The sequence below is a fragment of the Hemitrygon akajei genome, chromosome 30 (genome assembly GCF_048418815.1).
Source record: "Hemitrygon akajei chromosome 30, sHemAka1.3, whole genome shotgun sequence".
NCBI classification, from domain to species: domain Eukaryota; kingdom Metazoa; phylum Chordata; class Chondrichthyes; order Myliobatiformes; family Dasyatidae; genus Hemitrygon; species Hemitrygon akajei.
This window is the reverse complement of record NC_133153.1, coordinates 28,200,025-28,219,783: the sequence shown is the minus strand read 5'-3', so window position 1 is coordinate 28,219,783 and position 19,759 is coordinate 28,200,025. Positions and strand designations below refer to the sequence as shown.

Sequence of the window (19,759 nt, the reverse complement as noted above, 5' to 3'; positions counted from 1 at the left end):
TTCAGTTAGTCCTGACAAAGGGTCTCGACCCGAAATGTCGACTGTACTTCTTCCTATAGATGCTGCCTGGGCTGATGCATTCCACCAGCATTTTGTGTGTGTCCCTCTGACTGTGTAGGTTTCCTCCAGGTGCCTCCCACATTCCAAAAATGTACAAGTTAGTAGGTTAATTAGTTACGTGGGTGTAATTGGGTGGGCTCATTAGGGCAGAAGGGCTTGTTGGGTCTGTATCTCTAAAGAAAACAAGAGAGTCAAACAGCATCTGTGGAGGCAAAAGTTGTGAATTAACACTCTGGGTAGAGATGAGGTAAAGAAGAGGAAAGATTGTCAGAATGCAGCAGTAAAAGAGAAGGGTGAGGTATTAATGCAGAGACATCCTCGGGTATTATTCCAGATGACTTGACTCAAGCAAAATATGTTTATCATCAGAAGAATCTGCATTTCAAAAGCTCCTTAAGATTTTTAAATACCTTTTATAAGATCATAAGACATAGGAGCAGAATTAGGCCATCTAATCCATCAAGTTTGCTCTGCCATTCCATCATGGCTGGTTTATTATCCCTCTCAACCCTATTCTCCTGCCTTTGACACCCCATAACCTTTGTCACCCTTACTGATCAATAACTTATCAACCTCCGCTTTCAATATACCCAATGACTTGGCCTCTGCAGCCATCTGTGGCAATGAATTCCACAGATTCACCACCCTCCGGCTAAAGACATTTCTGCGCATCTCTGTTCTAAATGGAAGTCCCTGTATCCTGAGGCTGCGCCTTCTGGTCTTGGATTCCACATTATAAGAAACATCCTCTGCAGGTCCACTCTATCTAGGTCTTTTAATATTCAATAGGTTTCAATGAGATTTCCCCCCCCCCCCCCCACCCCAGTTTCTACTTGCCTGCACACTTAATTCTCCATTCCACTCCAATCAACCTGTCTGTAGCTGCCTGTACTATCACAAGGATCAATGAAGAACATCTTATCTTCTACCAAGCACCCATTTAGAACCGAAGCAAAACTGTCCCGCTCTTCTGAAGATGTTCCTCACATCCCCTTGAGATTCTCCAGCATTTTATTTGATGCTCCTTTACAATCACGTTAGCCACAATGTTGGCAATGAGTCACATGTGCCTAATTTAGATGTGGCTAATTATATTTTTGGTTTGAAAAAGTGAAGCAATAAATGACATTTTATTGTTGATAAGCATGCATGTCCTCAGACAATAATAACCTGTTCTATTTTAACTTAATTATATATTTGTTATAAAACTAAAGGATGGGAGGTTGGTGGACTTAGTTATTTTTTGATTGCTCTGTGTTCTTTTCATTTCTTTGGATAAAGGTTAATTGCTGTTTGCTTAAATGATGTATGTAGAGTTTGGGTGCTGGACATCCCCTCTGTGGCACTAACATCTGAACTGCTTACCATTCCCAATCAGCATTCCAGGCCAGCAGGGATAAAAGACCCCAATCATTAGAGAGAAGCAACAGGTGGCCATTATGACAAAGGACAAGCAACACTCAATTGTGTTCTGGATGAGCAACAGAGGCCTGGGTATGTTATTAAGCATTGTGCGAATCAACATTCTCGCTCAGAATGCAACTGGAGAAAAACACCAACAAAAGGGAACATTTTGCAAGGTATTCAGAACAGAGTCAGGTTTAATATTACTGTCATACGTCTTGAAATCTGTTGTTTTGCAGCAGCATTACAGTGCAATTTGTATAAAATACAATAACTTACAATAAAAATATATTAAAAATCAAATTAAATAATTAGTACAAAAAGAGTGCAAGATAGTGAGGCAATATTCATGGATTGGTTCATTGTCCATTCAGGAATGTGATGGTCGAGGGGTAGAAGCTGTTCCTAAAACATTGTGTGTGTATTTTCAGGCTCCTATACCTCCTTCCTGATGTAGTAATAAGAAGAGTGCAATTCCTAGGTGACGGGGTTCCTGAATGATGGACTCTGCCTGTTATGAGGCATGGCCTTTCGACGATGTCCTCAATGTTGGGGAGGCTAGTGCCCCTGCTGGAGCTGGCTGGTTCACACTGATGTAAAAAGGTGCACGGCTGTGAAGTACAGTTCCACTTCAATTGACGCGTTTGTCTAAAGCTGTGTTGCCGTACGTTTAACTAAGGCTGGTTACCAGTCTTTATTGGATAGTTCCCTACCTCGCTGTGAGCAGCCCATACTGAGTCAGCCATCTCCTGTGCACAATGATTAGCACCCAATGATTATATGACAGTGATTGGGTTGTGTACAGGAGGGTGCAGTGAGCCGAGGACACTGCACAGTTAGTGTCTGGTGATTATTGAAGAGAACTTTGTTTACACATCTCCTGACGCCTTTGAGGATGTTGCTGTACTGTTTTACATGTCATCGTGTTTATAACCTGCATGTAGAGATGGAGAAGCAGAAACATTGATTGAGCTCTAACCATGCAATTTAAATGGAACACTTCCCATCAGAACAGCAGCACCATCACTGACTTCAGTTGTACATCAGGGAATCAGAAGAACGCCATTCTGTGATGCTGCTTGAGATTTTATTTATTTAATTGTTCACGGGCTGTGGGTGTTGATGGTCAGGTCAGTATTTATTGGCCATTCCAAGTTCTCCCAGAACTCAATAACTTACTAAATCATTTTAGAGAGCAGTTAAGAGTCAAGTCTATTGCTTTGGGTCCTGAGATGCAGTTTGGCTGCTGAGGGATGGCAGTTTCATTGTGCAGAAGGATAATAATGAATCAGGCGGGTTTTTATAATCATAAAATCAAAGTGCTGGAAACACCCAATGGGTCAGACAGCGCTGGTAAAAATGCGAATGTTATAAATCCTAAAGGCCCTTCACAGGACTTGGAAAATGAGTAAAAAATAGTGATTTTAAGTTGCAGAGATGGCCATGGGAGGATGGACAGGATAAAGAGAGCGAGACAGGGTGATAAACGCAAGAGATTCTGCAGATGCAGGAAATCTTAAGTAACACGCACACACACAAAATGTTGGAGGAACTCAGTAAGTCTTGTTTTGTGAGAGAGTTAGTGGGTGATTAGGCTTCTCTGCCTGACTTTTATGTAGCTAATAGAAGAGCTCAGAAGCTTTGGCGGTACTAATGGAACTTGGAAAATGGAGGTAAGGAAAAGCAAGTTGCCTAAAGTTTGAGAATTTAATATTGAGTCTGAAAGTTTGAGAAGTGTAAGGTTGGTAGGCTGCTTGGCTGCTACACACTCAGTGACCACTTTATTATATACACCTGCTCGTATATGCAAATATCTAATCAGCCAATCATGTGGCCGCAACTCAATGCATAAAAGCACGTAGGCATGGTCAAGAGATTCAGTTGTTGTTCAGACCAAACATCAGAATGGGGAATAAATGTGATCTAAGTGACTTTGCCCGTGGAATAATTGTTGGTGCCAGGTGGGTGGCTTGAGGATCTCAGAAACTGCTGATCTCCTGGGATTTTCACACACAATAGTCTCTAATGTTTACAGAGGATAGTACAAAAACAATAAACATCCAGTGAGTGGCAGTTCTGTGACAGAAAATGCCTTATTAATGAGAGAGGTCTGAGGAGAATGGCCAGACTGGTTCGAGCTGACAGCAACTCAAATAATTATGCATTGCAATAGTGCTCTGTGGAAAAACAATCAGGAGTGCATAACATGCCAAAAGTTGAAGTGAATGGGCTACAGTTCAAACAACACAAAGATATACACTCAGTGGCCACTTGATTAGGGACAGGAGATACCTAATAATATGGCTACTGAGTGTATATTGAATAGAAGAGGCTTGGCTTTAACCTGCTGTAGGGGACAAATCCAACAGCAAACTTGAAGACCTGGTCTATACTTCTGTGCATTACTGAAGCCTTGGCTGCGTAGGCTGAGGGCTGATCTTGTCACTGTGATGGAAATCGGCTCCATATACATATGCCTTGTGTGAGATGTACAATTCCAACATGAAACAGATATTACATTATTGCTCATGCACATTGGAGAAGGGCCGACTGATTTCACAGCCTTCACCCTCTCAGGCTCTGTACTATTTTACAGGATTCTTTCCCATATTGGTAGGCAACATATACAACCCAAAACTCTAGTTACGTCTACATCCACTTACTGGCACTGTATCATTTCCGCTCTCACTTTATCCAGTCTTGCTGGATAGTTCTCTTAAAATAATTGAATCTATATTGTCAGTTACCACTAACACTGGGCATTTTAAGTCACTTTAGGGTTCTATCCTCTGCCCAATACAATTTGCAACTATGATGGAGGCATTTCAGAGTTTCTACTTTCTTAGAAGTTTAAGGCTATTCAGCATGTCATCCAAGACTGACAGATGTAGAGTGGAAAGCATTGTTACATCACAGTCTGGTAAAGGGAACTCCAGTGTACTAGATGCTACAGAGAGTGGTGGACTCTACCAGTTCCATCATGGGTACATCTCTCCCCACCATCTACACGAGGCGATGTCTCAGGAAGATGATATCCATCATTGAGAGCCTCCACCAACTGGTCCATGCCATCTTCTCATTACTGCCATCAGGCAGGGGGTACAGGAACCTGAAGACCCACACATCAAGGATAAACAAGAACGTCTTCCCCACCGTCATCGGGTTCCTGAACCGACCTTAGAAACCCTAGTTCTACCTCAGACAATATTTGCCTCAACTTCCACAAACGTTATGTTTATTTTTTGCTTATTTTGTCATGCAAGTCCTAGGCTAGGGTGCCTAAGATTTTTGCACAGTACTGTACTTGTCAACATAGAACAGATAGCAAGTTTGTAAATCTGGCAGGAGCAAAGGCGTTGGGAATGGTGAAGATGCAGCGCCTCAGAAGAGGTGTGGAAAAGGTGCCGGTGAATGACTACAGGGGTGGGGGGGGGGGGGGGGGCACAGGTGCAGACACACCCAGACCTGAGTCACCAGGCAAGATCATTTAATTCCAAACAATTGGTTTATTGATCATTACAGAATGTCTCTCTGGTGCTCCCCACTCCCTCCCCTCTCTCTTCCCTTTTTCCCAACCATGATTCTCCTCTCCCTGCCCCCTTCCCACTCTCAGTCCACAATAGAGACCCATATCAGAATCAGATTTATCATCACTCACATGTGTCATGAAATTTGGTTTTTTTTGTAGCAGCAGTACAGTGTGAGAAAATAACTACAGTACTGCGCAAACGTCTTTGGCACCCTAGATACATACACGTGCCTGAGTACTGTACTTTGCCCAGTACTGTATATTTTTTGTAGATTTAAGTTATTTTATTATTTATTTAAGTTGATTTATGCTTGTCATGTTTGTGATGTACTGTACTGCTGCTGCAAAAAACTAATTTTCATGGTTATTATACGCTGTATGCATGCCCATGACAATAAACCTGAATTTACTTTGAACTTAACTATTCAACTAACAAATCAGCAACTTACCTGTGTGACATGTTTTTATCATTCTGGAGCTGATTATCCAAATCAAATAACACACTATCTGGGAATATCAGCTGTGCGCTACGCAGCATTGCATCTTTCTTCAGCTTCAAGAGCGCTGTGCAGAATTTGGCTCCCAATTCTTCTAGCTCGCTGGTCCTGATCTGGAGACCCTGTTCAGAAGAGATGATTTTTCAATTGCATTCTGGAATTATCTTGGTTTTGCACTTCTTTTTCATGAGTTCACTCATTGGGAAAGATGGATGGTTCCAGAGTTTGGTTTAGTATCGTGGCTCCCACTGCGTTCTCAGGGATACTTCCCTACAAAGGACCTAATATTCTCCATTCCCAAATCCCGTCATCCGCCCATGCTAAACTCATCGCCCCATAATATCCACTTTACTGGGAGTCTTCCCTGCCCAGTACTTGTGCCCAAAGAATTGTAGCACGTTTCCTTTATTCAAGGAGCCATTGGGCCAGATGGGTAGTGAGATGGCCAACAGTTCCAACTCACAATGCGCCATGCTGAGAGCGTAGCGCCTGGTCTCAGGATCTAGGAGGCTGACGAATCCCCAGCACCCTCCTCCTGTCAAAGGAATTTTTACTGTTTTTAAATATCCCTGATATCCAAACTCTAAAAAAAACAACTTAAAATGGATTTTTAAAGCTGGCATAAACATTATTTAGAAAATTATTTAAAAATAATGAATTCAATTAAACTTTAATCCACTGCAAATTGGTTAAAAGCAATTAAAAAGCAAAATATACTGAATATAAAAAATATGAATTGACCCTTTTACTGAAAATCAACATCCCATTCAGGAAATGTGGCAGTTGCTACTATGCCAGCCAGTTATGCAGGTGTGGGACTTGGGTAAGGCGTTGGACTAGCAATCTGAAGGTCGTGAGTTCAAGCCCCAGCCGAGGCAGTGTGTTGTGTCCTTGAGCAAGGCACTTAAACACACACTGCTCCAGTCCACCCAGCTGAAAATGAAGATGCTGGGGGTTAACCTCACAATAGACTGGCATCCTAATATTGCTCTGGCACTCTCATACTTTCAGTCGCTTCACAGCACGGAAACTGGCATAAGCACTGGCCTGATGACAGACTTTAACTAACCAGATATGCAGAGCATCGTGTCCCCTTCAGCTCAGTACTTCCAGCCATCTGAGAAAGAATTCGAAGACATTGAACTTTTGGCCACCTCACTACACAATCTGGCCAAATATCTTTTTGAGCAAAGGAAATATGTTGCAAATTTTTGAGAAACAAGGACTGTTATTTATTGTCATTCTACTGGCATTGGCTGAAATTATAGATTCATTTTTTTTGTTTCTAATTAGTGACTGGAGGACAACTTTTACCACACAGAGAGCACTGAATGTGTGCAATGAGCTGTCAGAGGAAGCAAGTACAATTAATGATATTTGGACAGCTAGATCGATGGGAAAGGCTTGGAGGGGTATGGGCCACTCGTAGGCAATAGAGACTGGCTCAGTCAAGCAAATTGGAGAGCACGCACAGTTGAGCCAACAGGCCTGATTCTGTGCTAAATGCTCCATGTCTCCTTCTGTTCATTTTCTTTAAACAACACATGGTTTACATCCATCAATTCCCTGCCCATTCGTGTACCTGTCATCTTCTTCAATCTATGCTTGGAACTATGTGAATATTCAGAATGGAGCCAACCAGAGACACCGTTAATGAGTTTGATTAATGTTTGCTACTGTTCAGTTCTTACTGTCATCTTATTTTCTATTTAATTTGAAAGGCCTATATTTTCTCTTCATTTGGTGCTCCTTCTAATAAAAAGCAGTAAAATGGAAAATTTTACAAGACTTTCATGTTTAATTTTAATTCCTATGCCTGAAAACAGGATACAAAGAAGCAATGGGCCGGCAAATCACAGAGATAAAAAAAAAGTACTGAATGTTTCTTAAAACATACTGCAGACCCATTTGCACCATTGTTTTATGCACAAATGCTTTACACCTGTCTGAACACAAGTTCCAGTTGAAGTTCCACTAATTAAACTAACCGGGCATCTCCATGCACAGCTCAGCTTAATGTGAATGTAATTAACCCTGCACCATTGGCGCACAGGATGAAGTCAATGCTTCCTTCTTTCTTCATTTGTTCCTGAAATTTGTGCAAAAATGTGCAACCAATGACCTGTGTTTTTTCTCACTGTTAATTAAGGAACCCCTCCCCAAGGCACCAACTATACAATATGTAAACTTTATTAGCTACACCTGCTTGCTAATGCCAATATCTAATCAGCCAATCATATGGCAGCAACTCAATGGTCAAGAGGTTCAGTTGTCATTCAGACCAAATATCAAGATGGGGAAGAAATGTGATCCAAGTGACTTCAACAGTAGAATGATTATTAGTGCCAGATGTGGTGATTTGAGTATCTCAAAAACTGGTGATCTCCTAGGGTTTTCACACACAACAGTCTCCACAGTTTACAGAAAGTGGTGTGAAAAACAATAACATCTAGTGAGCAGCAGTTCTGTGGGCAAAAATGCCTTGTTAATGAGGTCAGAGGAGAATGGCCAGACTGGTTCAAGCTGACAGGAAGGCAACAGTAACTCAAATAACCACACATTACAACAGTGGTGTGACCAAGAGCATCTCTGAACGCACAACGCGCCAAACCTTGAAGGGGGCGGGTTACAGCAGCAGAAGAACATGAACATGCACTCAGTGGCCACTTTATTAGGTACAGGATGTCCATAACAAAGTGGTCCCTGAATGTATATAAGTTGAAGTATTGCTGCTGATGTTTTGATACCAGCCTGACTGATCACTGATCCACTTGATTAGCTATGTGCAAGCACCCTAGGATTCATTACCACAGTGAACACTCATTAGTACCTGCCATTCGTTGTGTGGATCCTTCATGTAATATGTGGTAACATTATGACCCCATGTCGCAGACATTTTGAAGACTCATCTCCTTAAGGCCATGAGACATCGGAGCAGAATTAGGCCATTCAGCCCACTGAGCCTGCTCATGGCTGACTTATTATCCCTCTCAAACCCACCCTCCTGCCCTCTCCCTTACTAATCAAAAACCTATCGATCTCCGCTTTATATTTACACCCAATGACCGTCGGTGGCAATGAATTCCACAGATTTACCACTCTCTGGCTAAAGGGTCTCCTTCCTCACCTCATTACTTTCCTTCTCTCCTTTTGTTCAGTTGCCATGGTTGCGACGGAAAGTGTATTTTAAGATCCTGACATGCTTCCTGCAATTCCTGAAGACACTGACACAGCAGCTGCGATCTCCACAGGCAACTGGTATAAGGAATCAGGCAGGATGCAGTTCAGTAAATCTAATGTTGTTTGTGCAAGATGATAAGAGGCACAGATAGAGTGGACAGCCGGAGACTTTGTCCCAGGGCAGAATGGCTAATTTCAAGGTGATTGGAGGAAAGTAGCGGGTGAAGTTCAGAGTTAGGTTTTTTTACACAGAGAGTGCTGTGTGCATGTAACATACTGCCAGAATGATAGTAGAGGCAGTTACATAGGGGACCTTTAAGAGACTTTTAAATAGGCAGATGGATGAAGAAAAAGTAGAGGGCTATGTGGAAGGGTTAGATTGATCTTAGCATAGGCTAAAAGGTCAGCACACCATCATGGGCTGAAGGGCCTGTTCAGCGACTCAAAAATTGAGGGAAATGTGCTAACAATTATCACAAAGTCTATTTCATTAGTCTTTGGGGGGAAGGATTACACAGCTTTGCATTAGCGGAATAGACAGAATACATTTAATGGTGAAAAACAGTTTCTGGGCTAATATTTTCTCCTGGATCAATGTGCTTCTTAGCAAACTGTGCAAAGCAGCCAATGTGGAAAAGAAGACAAACTGAGCAAATTTTAAAAAAAGAGAAGAATAATAAATAAATAATACCGAGGGCATGAGTTGTAGAGTCCTTAAAAGTGGGTCCTCAGGATGTGGGATCAGTTCGTTATTGAGGTGAGTGAAGTTATCCACACTGGTTCAGGAGCTCGATGGTTGAAAGGTTAATAACTGATTCTGAACATGATGGTGTGGGACTTTTCGAAGAAAGATAAGGACATCACTGGTAACTCTGGCAGTTATTGTTCATCCTTTGTTAAAGAGTTATCCACATTGCTGAATTTGGAGTTCATATGGGTCTGAGTGGGTAAAGATATTGTGGCAGTAAATGGGTTTTTACAACAATGCTGTATTTGCATAATTACCTTTATTGTGACTACTTTTTCTATTCTATTTCCAATTTATTTGTTTACATGAATTTAGATTTCTTAACTGCAACACTGGGATTTGAATTCATCTTTCAGGCTGCTCGTCCAGTAAACTAACCAACTGTGCCATAGTCAATAAAATGATCTCTCAGTTTGTGCTTGTCCATAAAACGTGTGTTGTGACGTGGGTGTCCATGATCTTTTGTTTTGATATTTGGTAAAATAAATTAAACATGGAAATGAAACAGCTATCCATTAACAGACTGAAAACTCTATTCCCTCCGATGCTGCCTGTCGATTGCAAAGGGAAACTAAGGTTACAGATGAGCAACTGTTCTGCAAAATGCCAATGTGGTTAGAGTAATGCTATTACAGTACCAGCAAACAGCATTCGGGTTCAATTCCCACCACTGTCTGAGAGGGGTTAGTACACTCTCCCCGTGACTGTGTGGGTTTCCTCCGGGTGATTTGGTTTCTTCCCTCTTTCCAAATACATACAGGGAGTTCGAGTTAATAAATCGTGGGAATGCTATGTTGGCACATGAAGTATGGGAACGCTTGCAGGCTGCCTCCAGCACCTCCTCAGTTTGTGACAGTTGCTGACACAAATGCCACACTTCACTCTATGTTTTGATGCACCTGTGACAAATACGCCCAGTGGCCAAGCTGTTAGGTATACCTGTACATCTGTTCGTTACTGCAAATATCCAATCCGCTAATCATGTGACAGCAACTCAAAGATACAAGCAGACAGAGGTGATCAAGCAATTCAGCTGTTGTTCAGACCAAATATCAGTAAGGGAAAGAAATATGGCCCCAGTGATTTTGACCGTGGAATGATTGTTGGTGCCAGACAGGGTGGTTTGAGTATCTCAGAAAATGCTGATCTCCTGGGACTTTCATGCACAACAGTCTCTCGAGTTCAGAGAGAATGGTGTGAGAAACAAAATACATCCACTAAGCGGCAGTTCTTTGAGTGAAAATGCCTTGTTAATGAGAGAGATCGGAGGAGAATGGCCAAACGGGTTCTAGCTGACAGGGAGGTGACGAAAACTCAAATAACCAGGCATTACAACAGTGGGACTGCAGAGTGCAGAACAGCATCTCTGAATGCACAACGCGTCAAACCTACACAGACTCAGCGTTACGCTGATCTTTCTAAAGCTTACTCTGCTAAACTCTCCATTTAAGGATATAGGTTTCAAACATTGCTATATGAACTTGCACCACCTCCAGAGGGACCTTACCATTAAATAAACCTTTAGCCACACACATCTCCCCCTCACTTTACACAGGGACTGCTCCCTCCACGATATTTTTGCCCATTCGACACACCCCAATCATCTCTCTCCCGGCACTTACTCCTAAGTGCATCCACGTCCACTCAAGGCCCCAGGAAATCCTTCCAGGTGAGGCAACACTTCACCTGCAAATCTGCTGGGGTTGTCCATTGTGCCTAGTGCTCCCAGTGTGGCCTCCACTACATTGGCAAGACCCGTCATAAATTGGAGACCATTTCGTCGAGCACCTCCACACCATTCATCACAAGAGGGACTTCCCGGTGGGCAAACGTTTTAATTCCCATTCCCATTCTGATGTGTCGGTCTATGGCCTCCTCTTGTGGCGAGATGAGGCTGCCCTAAGGGTGGAGGAGCAACACCTTGTATTCTGTCTATGGATCTATGGATGTTGCCTGACCTGCTGAATTCCTCCAGCATTTTGTGTGTGTTGCTTGGATTTCCAGCTTCTGCAAAGTTTCTCTTGTTTAGATTCTGTCTGGGTTGCCTCCAACCTGATGGCATGAATGCCATTTTCTCTTTCCAGTAAGCAAATTTCCTCTTCTGTTCTTCACTCTAACCTTTTACTTCTTCTCACTTGCTGACTACTTTCCCCTGGGTCCCCTCCTCCTTCCGCTTCTCCTTGGTCCAGTCTCCTCTCCCATGAGATACCTTCTTCTCCAGCTCTTGACCTTTCCCACCCACCTGGCTTCCCCCATCATCTCCCAGCCAGCCTCCTCCCCCCCCCCCCCCCAACTTTTTATTCTGGCATCTTCCCCCTTCTTTCTCATTCCTGAAGAAGGGTCTCAGGCTGAAACATGAACTGTTTATTCATTTCCATAGATGCTGCCTGACCTGCTGAGTTCCTCCAGCATTTGTCCTTAAATGAAGACTTTTTATTTTGGTGAGGAACAACCATTAATAATATCACATTTTTCAGGCTCACAGTCAGATCCAAAGCAAAGTGTTTTGTCTCCAAGAAAATGCTAGCAACCATAGGAACCCAGACTGAAGGCCAAAGGGTGAAATTGATGAGTGACTGTAGTACAATATTAGTTCATTATAAATTGACAATCCAGTTTACACAAGATATGATTTTTCACTACAATGAAAAGAAAATTGGGCTTGTATAAAATGAGATGTGAGCCTGCTTGGTGCTTCTGGCATACATGAAATTCAAACCCACATTCCAAAGCCTTGTGGTTGACAAAGTCAGAGATACGCCTGAAGCCAGGTGCTGGGTTTAGTGCCCAAGTCAAAGTTCCCCTTGGACTAAAACATTTGATCTCCAAGTGTAATTTGTTTCGTCTTCATTGCCCTATTGTATCTTTCATCCAGGTTTAAGAATTAAATTCAAAAATCAAAGCTTAATAGCTTGTGAAATTCTCCATTTTACAGTTTTTTTAAATCAAATAAAAGATGCCGCTGTGATCAATAACCACTTAAATGCTTTCAATCTACCAGTGCAAACACCAGCTTGGTGGTTTAGGGTGATGGGCATATTTGCTTTGAAAATGTACATCAGTATTCTGTAACCAATGCAGTCAGTTTGCATTTGACAAGAACAAGAGACTCCACTTCATATAGTTGGATGCAGCATCCTAATTAACACTCCATTGAAAGCCACTGAGTCACTACCATACTGTGAGGGCAATGGACAGGATAGTTAGAATATCCTCCAGAGAGAGAGGGAGAGAGATGGGCCATGCAAGAGTATTACTTAAATTTCAGCTTGGTAATTCATTTCATTGAAAAATCACGCACAATACTTTTGTTGGTATTGCAGGAAAAGACAAAGCGCATTGTTCTAATTGTGAAACAATGAACTTCCATTTTACTACTTTGCCTATGTCTCCCCTCTCACTGTGAAAGGGTGAAATCTCTCAGTTCCCTTATTAGGAAGAGAGAGAGAGCCTGTGGTGTGGTGAACCATTAATTTTTGTTTTTCTGCAGATCGTGATCTTTCTTGGGGCTTTGCTATTGCTTGCTTGGTGTGTGGGGGGTACTGATGCTTTATGCTGAGGTAAGTGGGGGAGGAGGATGCTTTGTTGCCGCTTGTGCGTGGGAGGGGGATAGTGGGGGGGCTTTGGGATTCTCATGTTTTTACTGTCACTCATTCTTTGGGGGCACTTCTGTTTTCATGGATGTCTGCGAAGAATAAGAATTTCAAGGTGTATGTTGAATACATTTCTCTGATATTAAATGAAGCCATTGAACTACAGTATTAAATTATTTCTAATATACTACGCATAAATTGTTATTCGTGGTATGAATAGACGTACTGATTTAATTTTAACTACAAGAGATTCAATCTACCACTTTGTTAAATGATAGATAGATAGATAGATAGATAGATAGATAGATAGATACTTTATTCATCCCCATGGGGAAATTCAACATTTTTTTCCAATGTGTCAATACAATTTGCTTGATCAGTCCTTGTGATGGCTTGTGATATATTCCATCCACTAGGTGAGAATATTTCTCTTTAACTCCAGATTATCCCTAATAAATCCAAATTTCTTTTTTTTGTAATTTCTTTTTTTTATTATTGAAGTTCATCATAAAACAAATATTTCCATAAGAAGTATTTCAGACATTGTACATATATGTCATATAATCATATATATCACAAATCTCCACAAAGTATTTATCTGAGGTATATACTTATAGAAAAGAGTGGAAAGAAAAAACAAGCAAAAGGAAAGAACTATGTACAAGTAGGGAGTGATCAATGGAAAACCAGTTCTGTTATTGTATATTATACCTTCTTATGTCTTTGAAAGAAGGCCTTTCAGCCCAGTGCGATAAGAAGTCACATCAATCCCATTCCCTCACTGAACAGAGGGACATCCATTAGAACAGAGATGAGCCACGATTTCTTTTGCCAAGGAGTGAAGAATCTGTGGAATTCAATGCTACAGATGGCAGGGGAGGCCACATCGTTGGGTATACACTCAGTGGCCCCTTTATTAGAGACACATGTCCAGTCAGCATGACCTAGGGTCTTAGGACGAAGCCAAGACACCCAGGAGAATCCCATGCAGTCACTGAGCAAAGATGGAGTTAGCAGTGGAAGTCAGAATCAAACCAAGTTTTCTGGGACTAGAATCTCAGCTGCAAATGAAAAACTCCGTGTTTTATTTAATTTTATTTTTAACGATACAGTACGGCAACAGGCCCTTCCAGCCCCATGAGACCATGCCACGCAATTACACCAATGTGACCAATTAACCTGCATGTCTTTGAAATGCGGACGGAAACTGAAGCAGCCGAGGAAACCCACATGGATACGGGGAGAACATGCAAACTCCTTTCAGACAGTGCTGGAAATAATCCCGGGTCCCTGGCGCTGTTACTGTAACCTTGTATCTTCTCCACGTGCTGTACGTCCTGTCAAATCCTTTCAGAAGGGTTGATAGTGAGACACGGGTAGAGAGGGTGGCAAAGAAGATATTGGATACGCTTGCCTAAATCAGTCAGGACAATGAGTCCAAGAACTGGATTATCATGTACAGACTTCTGTGACACTGCGCTCGCAATTCTGTGCATAGTTCTTGTTGCCTAAATAGAGGAAGGATGCCATTAAACTGGAAAGGATACAGAAAAGACTTACAGGGATGTCTTCAGGAAAGGAGGGTTTGAGCCATCAGGACAGATTGGATAGATTCGCACTATTTTACCTGTAGTGGTTGAGGCTGAGGGAATGAACTTACGGGTTTATAAAGTCATGAGTGGAAAAGATAAGATGAAAAGTCACAATCTTTTTCCCAGGAAAGGGAAGTCAAAAATCAAGAGGACATAAATTTAATGTGAGGGAGGAAATATTTAAAAGGGACTTGAGTTACAAATGTTTCCGCTCAGAGGAAAGTGATAAATATATGGAATGAGATACTAGAGGAAGTGGGAGAGGTAGATACAATTATAAAATTTAAAAGACATTTATACAGATTCATGGATAGAAAAGGTTTAGGGCCTCCCAAACTTTTTTATGCCATGGACCAATACCATTAAGCAAAGGGTCCATGGACCCCAGGTTGGGAACTCCTGGTTTATAAGGATATGGGCCTTTTGCAGAGAAACGGGACTAGCTCAAGTAGACAACCTGGTCAACATGGACAAGGCCTTCTGCAGGGTTTGTTTCCATCCTGATGACTGTAATTGCAAAGATCTCCTCCAGGCAGCACAGTGGTAGGACAGGAGCCAGATCTAGTGATCCTGATACGACCCTGACACCCAGTGCTGTCTGTGTGGAGTTTGCACTTTCTCCGTGACCAGAATGATTCTCCCAGGTTCTCCAGTGTCTTTCCACCTACCAAAAGACATGCTCCTAGATAGCTTAATTGGCCACCATGAAGTATTCCTTCTGTGGGTGGCTTTGAGGAGAATCAGGGCATTTGATGGGCATGTGGGGAAGAAGAGATTGCAGGGAGATGACTAGGAGAAAACAGAACTGCTGAGATTGCTTTAAGACCAGCCTGTACACCAGGGGCCAAATAGCCTCTTTCCTTATGTCAGGAAAATATACAATTGCCTTTCAGAAAGATACTCAAGAAAAAATGAATTTTGTTTAACTATTTTGTACAATTTGCATTATTCAAATACAGAAAGTAGTTGGATTCAAGCCATAACTTCCTATAGAAGGCAAACTTAAAATGAATACTTGCCATCAGAATACATCCAAATGATTAAACCGACTAGAGTTGCTACTTAGAGCTGCATTGTTTGTGGAGAGAAGCCAACAGTATAGTATTTTAGACAACACTGCCTTATTTTTATAACACCACCACAACTTGCTAGCATTACAGCATCCTCTCATTGACTTTATTTCTACTAAAATCCCATAATCCAATATTGGGGATTAAAGTAGATCATGAGATGGTAGTGGGTCCAATTATGCTAATTTCACAAGTTTATTCCTTACTGAAGAATGATCATTTCTCTCTTCACTTGTCTGTTTTTTTAATCATTTCTATTAACAAAGTATATCAGTTACTCTAAGTTTCTTGTTCAAATGTACCAACTTGTTTATTAAGTCATCTCCCATATGTTGTCACTTCAGTTTCTCTGTAAGTTCACTAATAGGGTGTAGGCACTAAGGAAAGTGTCAAATTAAAATTGCTGTGGTAACTCATACATTCTGCCAAAGTGCAAACATGAGTTACTGATGAGATTGAAAAGTTAAAAAAAACTCCAAATGCCAGAGATCTGAAATAAAAACTTAAAGTTCAGGAAATACTAAATGGGTTGGGCAGCATCTTTAAAGAAAGAAGCCTGGGTTAGTGTTTCAAATTGATGACTTTCTTTATTTCACAGATGAAATGTGCAATAAATCAGTCATACCATAGGAGCAGAATTAGGTCGTTCAACACTTCATTCACCCCGGCTACTGTCCCCACATGCTTCAAATCAGCCACCATCATCCCCAAAGAACTCTACACCTTCAGAATTAAATGACTACCACCCAGTAGCACTGACACTAAGCATCATGAAGTGCTTTGAATGGTTGATATGGCACGTACCAAAAACTCCATTCCTGCCACATTGAACCCTTATCAATATGCTTACCAACTGAACTGCTCTACGATAGATGCCATAGCATCTGTCATTTATCTGGCCCTGACCTGTCCCTAGAAAACAAGGATGCTTAAGTCAGAATGCTGTTTCTAGATTTCAGTTCAGCATTCAAAACCATCTTCCTACAGAACTTAGTAAACAAACTCCTACTCTTGGTCTAAATATACCACTGCAAAACTGTACATTTGTGTGCAGGAACTTACATTAAACAATCTTGAGTCTTGAATCTTAAATTTGGCTCAACAAGTCTGCTCCATCATTCCATCATGGCTGATTTATTATCCCTCTCAACTACATTCTCCCCGTAACCTCTGACACCTTTACTAATCAAGAGATTATCAAATTCCACTATAAATATAACCAATGCCTTGACCTCCACAGCCATCTGGGGCAATGAATTCCACAGATTCACCACCCTCTGCACAAAAGAATTCATGGAAATAACTTGGAAGATGTGCAATTTGGGTAGTTGATGGTTGGGTTGAGTTGTTCTCCAATCTTGGCAATTTACTTGCAAATGTTTTGTCACCATGTGAGGAGACATCATCAGTGTACTGTTGACTGTGGTGTGTCCTCGAAATGCTTGGCCTTTATATAATTTTCAAATTGCTGATTGGATGTCACTTCAGAAACACAATTGTGATGTGGGGAGGAAACCTCATCATTGACCACGTGGCGAAATTCATGCGTTGTAGTCTAGAATTCTGCCTGCATCAGCTCATAAATAGGATCAAGGTGTATGTGTTTGTTGTAAGAGAACACATACAGATCAGATCCTCAACTATCACAGCAACCACCCAAGTGCACACAAGAAGAGCTATATCTAAACTTTGTTCCGAACAGTAGAGACACCCTACAGCATGGCAGAACTAAAGGAGGAACATTTGTTTAAAGTATTCACACGAAACAGATATCCACTGAACTTCATATGAAGATGCCTTTGTGGTCAACAATGCATGAACCAAGAAGCAATCAAATGTGCTGTACTTCCATACATTGGAAATATCTCGGAAATGACAACCTGACTGCTCCAAGATCACAGAATTTCAGTCACACACAAGCCAACGGCAACGTTGAGGAGAGTACTTTGCAGAGCAAAAGAACGAAGACAGTGTGGTCTAAAAAAATCCAATGCTGGGGACTGCAGCAAATATTACATCGGCTAAACTGGAAGAAACTATCCAGAAGGATGCATGAAAATTCAACTGGCTGTAAAGCAGCATGAGCAACTCTCCCTAGCTTCTACCCATGAAGATCGAGAGGAGCACAAATTCGATTGGGCATCAGTGAAAGTCATAACACAAACAAACACGCGGCATGCAAGAGAGTTCCTAGAAGCATGATTTTCCGCGAACAATTCTATAAACAAACACGTAGACCTCGATCCTATTTATGATCCAATGTGGGAAAAATTCCTGACCACAAAGCATGAAGTTCATCACACAACCAATCACCGATGAGATTTCCTCCCCACATCACAACTGAGTTTCCAAAGTGACATCCAATCAGCTGACTGACAAGTATATAAAGGCCAAGCATTTGGAGGACACACCACAATCAAGGGCGCACTGACGATGTCTCCTCGCGTGACGACAAAATGCTTGCAAGTAAATTGTCAAGACTGGAGAACAACTTGCCCAAGCAAAGAAATCCAAGCTGGAGGCTGTTCACCTGAGCTGATTATGTGGAAGAGTGCTACCTGTACATAGAGGGTCAATAATACTTAATCTATTTTAGTGCATTACAAGAGATATTCTATCAAGGGGATCACTGATGCGCAAAATGTATGGACACGGAATAGCAAAAGTGAATTGTGGAAGTTGAAACAGACCAGAGTTTCAATTTAAAAGGCTGATTGTTAACTACACATAAGCACTAATTCATATACACAGGCAGAAACCTTGTATTGATTAGACAAAATCACTGTTATTTGCAAGCCAACAAATAGAATCAGTTCCACTAGCCTCGTTGCAGAAATTAATACCGACAGGATCGATTTATTTGCCAAGCATGGTAAGAATCTTTACTCGGGAACTATAACCGCGGCCCCAGTTACAGTCTGTTTAATTAAGCAGTTTTTAAGGCTACAGTGCTGATTTTCAGATGGTGATATGAAGGCAGATAAGTTGCAGATTTCACATCTGGAACTGGTGTCACAACTACCTTCAGTCAGCAGATCTGAAGTACCCACCTACTCAGCGATTGTAGGCGAGTGCAATGAATTGTGCATCAGTTATTTAAGTGGCAAGTCTGTACCAAGCTTTCTAAACTGAGGAAGTGCGATGATTACTAATGGTGCTGAAATTCCCATACCACAGATAATTCCTGCATTTTATTCTTTTTCTATAATTCAGTTTATGTCCACCGAATATAGTAAAAACCCAAGATAATGTATTTCCTTTTATGTTTTGCTAAATCGCAAAGAAATGTAACACTTCAACTGAATGAGGCCAAACACAGCTGTTAACCCTTTGAATGACAGGGGGTATAATAGAATTATGAAGTGAAAAGACATCAGTGTGATTTAATGGATTTTAGATTGAATTGAGTGAGTAAGTAGCAAATCACATTAACTACGAAGTTAGACACAAAATACGTCTTTTCTGGTAGTGCAGTTCAAAGTCTACCCAGGTTAATACATAATAGGAGAATTATCATTCCATCTAATGACTGAACTAGGAGAAAGAATTGGGGGCAAGAATCAGAGAGCTTTGTTGTTATAGCAAACGATGATAATAGAAATGAGAACAGCACCATAGTCCAGGCCCTTCAGCCCCTGATGTTGTGCCAGCCTTCTAACCTACTCTAAGATCAATCTAACCCTTCCCTTCCAAAGTCAATCAGAATCAGGTTTAATATATATGTGTTAAATAAGTAGTGCAACAATAGAAATAAATAGTGAGATAGTGTTCATGGGTTCAATGCCCATGCAGAGAAAGGACGTCAGAAGGGAAGAAGCTGTTTCTGAATCATTGATTGTGTGTCTTCACATTTCTGTACCTCCTTCCTGATGGTGGCAATGAGAACAAGGCATGGCCTGGGTGACTGGGCTCCTTTATGACGGACGCCGCCTTTTTGAGGCGTCACTCCTTGAACCACTCCTGGATACTGCGGAGGCTAGTGCCAATGATGAAGCTGACTAAGTTTACGACTCTCTGCAGCTTACTCCAATCCTGTACAGCAGCACTGCCCCCAACCACCATACCACACAGCGATGCAGCCGGTTA

At 41.5% G+C, this 19,759-nt stretch overlaps 1 protein-coding gene across 4 annotated transcripts in view; it reads right to left on the bottom strand.

The window, feature by feature from the left end:
- The window catches only part of agbl1 (AGBL carboxypeptidase 1), a 249,996-nt gene that overhangs the window by 70,164 nt on the left and 160,073 nt on the right, over window positions 1–19,759 (bottom strand). For 2 of the 4 annotated variants that reach the window (XM_073033207.1, XM_073033206.1), the window contains one exon: window positions 5,443–5,612. The exons of 1 other annotated variant lie outside the window; for it this stretch is intronic. In XM_073033207.1, the coding sequence (XP_072889308.1) occupies window positions 5,443–5,612 (170 nt within the window). Of the gene's footprint in view, window positions 1–5,442; window positions 5,613–14,159; window positions 14,520–19,759 lie in introns of those variants that run through there. One more of the 4 variants, XM_073033208.1, reaches the window with a different exon arrangement.